This window comes from Chondrus crispus, genomic scaffold (genome assembly GCF_000350225.1).
Source record: "Chondrus crispus Stackhouse genomic scaffold, scaffold_588, whole genome shotgun sequence".
Classification (NCBI taxonomy): Eukaryota; Rhodophyta; class Florideophyceae; order Gigartinales; family Gigartinaceae; genus Chondrus; species Chondrus crispus.
Window position 1 is genome coordinate 10,586 of NW_005178580.1, and position 4,688 is coordinate 15,273.

A 4,688-nucleotide genomic window follows, 5' to 3' on the forward strand; every position below is an offset into this window, starting at 1 on the left:
TCTGTCGAACGGCAGTCAGAGCCGGTTCCGCTGGCCCCAATGCCTTTGATGCAACCTATGGCTCGTTTTATTCTCCCTTCACAGTCGCCGGCAGCCGCAGCGATGTGAGGAGGCGTGAGCAAGATTTTTGGGGACGACTTGGATGAGCGAAGAAAAAAGGCTGAACTCAGAAAAGCCCGGAATAGGGAAAGTGCGCAGCGCAGCAATCAAAAGCGCAAATTGCGGATGCAGGCCCGCAAAGCCGACATTGCAGAGGCTATGAGGATTGAAAAGAACCTCAGAGCGACGGAAAAGAGGCTCCGGGAAGAATCGATCCCTGCGTTTAACGGCTTCGAACTAGCAAGTCGCAGGTTGAGAGCTTTCCGCAACTCCGCAACGACTGAGTCGCAAGTGTCGAAAAGCTCGACATCAAAATCGTATGTGACGATCTCACGGTTGACAAGAATTCTCGACACTTGGTACTGAAAATATTGTGGAATACGAGCGACAGGGGAGACTTCTAGACTTGTTCTCAGAACAAGCAAGAGGTCTGCTCTAAGGGCGTCTGTTTCCAAGTTGTCACGAACATTCTTTGGCACGTTTTCGCCAAAGAAAACAATGTCGGGTTTGAGGACGCTCACGGAACAAGCGTCCATACCGTCGTCGTCGTCTGAATCGTCTCTCTTCATAGAAGACGATCGTTTCTTGCCATGGACGCATTTCCAACAGAAAGGCACAGTTCCCGCAGCGACTTCGACTGCAATCTCGGAGCCGCAAAAGCTAGCGCGGCACGAGGCGCGCATGCAGGTGGCAGTGAGAAACGAGCCGTGGAAAAGGATGACGCGCTCCTCCGACGCGCCCGCACGGCGCTCGAGCCCATCAATATTCTGGGAATAATTGCGGAGCAATTTTCTACGTGCTTCCAGTTCGGCGATGAAATGAAACGATGCGTGGGCGATGGACGGAGGTCGCGGGCCGGAGCAAACCAAGTCCTCCAGATCGTCGTCGTCAATTGTGAGAATCGCTTGCCACAGGCGGGCGACGGTGCGCAAGTCAGTGCCCAAGCCTGGCGAGTCGGCCAGGGCGGCGAAGAAGGGGGTGGCCATGTCGATGCCGCCACAAAGGAGACCGCATCGGAATTCAAAGCTCTTCACGCAAAGAAAAATGTCCCGCCACCACCCCTCACTTCCAGGCAAGAAGTGAGGCAACTGAAAAAAAACCAAAGCATAAACGAAAACGAAATTTAGCTAGGCGAATTGCATGAAGTATTCCGGGACTGGAAGCTCCCCAGCCACAGATCTGACAAACCGCCCATCTCCAATGATAGAAACCAAAAGATTCCTCTTCTGCGTAGCATCCGTATTGTCGCTAGCCTACACTCGCCCAGCCAGATCGACATATGCATGCTTCCTCTCGCTGTACCATTCCCTCGTTTCAGTCATCATGTTGTGCTCCTGAAGCACCCTTTTCTGATTGATAGACGCTCTACTAACTATCTTTTGCCCATGCTCTACGCAAAAGTATGCAGTTTCATCGCCAAAACAATGACTTTCGCAGAATCCGCAACAGAGAATTCAAGCATCTTCAAAATCTTGAATTTCTTGACTAAAATGCCGAACGCTTGCTCCACGTGCATGCGCAATGAAGAATGATAAAAGTTAAACGCATCTTCTGTATCTATAGCAATCGAGCCAGGAATGGGAACACTTAAATGGTTAGAACAAACATACGCTTCGTCGCCCGCGATCCAAAATGGCACCATCAGATTCCCTTCATCCAAATATCTTCCCAAAGCGGACACGGCGTGAGCAAGAGAGTCGTGCTTAGAACCCCTGCATATCGCTGAACAATCTAGGAAGCGATAGTTTGAGTCCACAACCGCTTGCACCGGGAGAGCATAGAAACCTTTCCTGCAGTAGTACGTGGCAGGGTGCTCATGCGTTGCTGGCTTCCTGATTTTGATCTCTATTCCGTCTAATGCACCAACACAGCCGGGCAAAGGGTTAGGGGGGGAACGGGAAGTTTGGAAATCGCCTGAAACCTTCCTCAAACCATTAAAATCTTCAGGAAGTCCAGGTAGCCTCAGAGCTTCGTTCAGTACATCGCGCGTCTCTTTGAAAACTTGATACACTGTACTTCTACCGACTTCAAAATGTGCCATACATCCGTATACGGACTCACCAGCCATAATGCGAAGAAGGATTCCAAGACGAGCATCAGGTGATACGGTCTCCCGTCCAGCACGCTTTTCCATCTCCTCGTTTTTGAGTAAACGATTATTAACCAGTTGTAACAGCTTATGAATAGTTTCCCTCCCCATCTGATAGGCCAGCAAATCGCTGAACATGCGATTTGCTCTAGAAAATTCCAATAACGACGCATGCCTTTTGGTTTCATCAGCAGGCGGGGCCTCGGAAATTCGGATATTGCGTAATGTAGACCCAAAGTGGAGAGAAGAAGTGATGTCGCCAGCATTGCTTTAAGAGCGAGGCCGCGGCGACGGCGGTCGGGGGAATCATTGTGGCTTGGGTGTCGCATGCTGATCGGGGAGCGGTAGAGTCGGTGAAGTGTTAGAATAAATCAGTCAGTAAAGGAAGGCGTGAGAGGCGTTGTTAGTGAGGAAGGTTCGCAGAATAAATGCAAGAGTGGATAAGGTTTGGGTAAGGCGGTGTGCAGTATGCCATTAACTGCTATTGAAAGCTCTCTTCTTGCGCAAGAAAATGCTTGCATCATTACGAAGGCGGCGGTGGTGTGAATTCGGAGCATTTGTGCAGGTGCAGACACAGAAAGATCGAAAGAGCTGCTCGGGAGCAGAAGATCACCAAAGCGAGGGCAAGACCGCGGACCACGTTGACGGGCTCGTACACATTGGAATGCCGCGATGTATACTGTAACCCTAGATTTATGGCTGACAAATACTGTCAGAGCTGCAGAGAGAGTGTGTGTAAGCAGTTTGTACAGCTGCCCACGTGTGCAAAATGTTTTTTTAATTTCTTCAAGAAAAACAGGCAAGCACCGGCAAGCACGGGCAAACAAGCGCTTGTTAAGACACACCCTGATTCCCCGGGGGTATCCGCTACCCATTCTCCTTTTGCCGGCCAATCCTCTGGAGGACCATCTCGAGACGATCTTTCCCCGTCCGCGAAATCCCCAACGTTTGCCTCCCTCTTCCCCTGTTATCCTTCGCCGCTACGCGCGACCGCATTCCAGCAGTGCTACTAACATCCTCGTGCACTCCCGCTTACCATAATTACCCTTCCAGATTCTCAAGAACAGGCCGTTGCCATGCTAGCGATAGTCGTGCAAGTTCCTTCGTCCTTCCTCGTTGCCCTGCGATGCAGAATTCCGCCAAAATTCAAACTCCTGCAGCCCCACGGCGTCCCACCGCTCGTAAAACTGTCTTCTACAGCACTGACATCATGACTTTGACCATAAGTATTCGTGCGTCATGGGACTCTACATGTGCATGCAGAGTGCAATCGAAAAAAATAGGCAGGAACGCGACGCATTCATGAAAAAGCAGCGGGAACCAGCCACCACACTCCTTCGTATAGGTACTAAACGGTCTGTCGTCGTGAAAGCGACAAATGTACCTCGCCCAATAGTACATCGGATTTATCACGCCCTCGAAGAGCGTGATGAATCCAAACTCAACGCCCTTTTCTCGCCAGAAGCTCACCCCAGAGGACGCCGCACAGTTCTTACTGAACAAGAGTCAGCCTTGATAAAGAAAAGGATTGTATACGCGGCAGAAAAGGGTTTTGCACTCTCAAACGGTGATGTGAGAAATATGATGACTCAGATAGCGTCTGACGAACGTCCAGGATTTCGCACAGAATTTGGCAGTCCGTCTCAAGACACCATCCGCCATTGGCGTGCTGTGAATAGAGACATCACTTATCGACAAAGTGAGAACAAAGACGTCGCAAAGTAGGCCGCTGAATATTTCACCCATGTGTCAACCTTTTCAAATGCGTTGAAAGAAGCCCAACATGCTAATCCTGGTATATTCAACGACGCCTCCCGCCTTTGGAACCTCGACGAGACAGCTGTGGAATGTCAATAGGGGGTAAGAACTAAAGTATTTGGGTCCTCACGCACCAATCACGGTGGGTATTTGGCTTGGTAAGAAAACACAACAAGCAAATAACGATTGTGGTGGCCGCCTCGGCATCTGGTCGCAAAATTCCTCCCTTTTTCATTGTAGAAGAAAAAATGTAATGAGCGGATGGGTCTCTCCCCTCAAACAGACCGAAAGAATATGCCCTTCCGTGCAAACTAGTAGGTTGTCTCAAAAAATGTGGTTTGAGAAGGGAACCGTAATAATGACAACAGACAGGGGAAGTATGGAAAAGAGACTCATTTCCTTTGTGATAGAGCATGTGGATACATTTGTGAGGAAGACCCTACCCCTGGAGCGTTCCTACAGTGTGACTCTTGACAGTCACTCCTCACGAGAAGGTTTCGAGTGGCTTGAGTTGTGCAAGCAAAAAAAGTGCGAAGTCGTTCAGTCTCCCTCAAACACGACTCACTTCTTGCAACCCTGCGACCAGGACATAAACAGTGCATTCAAAAAAGGGATGCGCAAATACCGGGACCTGCTTCATAAACAAACAACGCTCGACATGCGAAGTGTGCGTGCAAATCTGATGGTGGCGATGTTGGCCTACAGTGGAATCACGGTAGATAAGATTAAGTTAAGCTTCGAA

General features: G+C 49.8%; 1 protein-coding gene across 1 annotated transcript; it reads right to left on the reverse strand.

The window, feature by feature from the left end:
* Positions 1–206: 206 nt before the first annotated feature.
* Positions 207–1,085, reverse strand: CHC_T00000712001 (hypothetical protein). Its single transcript, XM_005710573.1, has 2 exons — positions 676–1,085; positions 207–615 (listed from the first exon to the last, which is right to left on the reverse strand). The coding sequence occupies exons 1-2, from the start codon at positions 1,083–1,085 to the stop codon at positions 207–209; spliced, it is 819 nt and encodes a 272-aa protein (XP_005710630.1).
* Between the last annotated feature and the right edge of the window lie 3,603 nt (positions 1,086–4,688).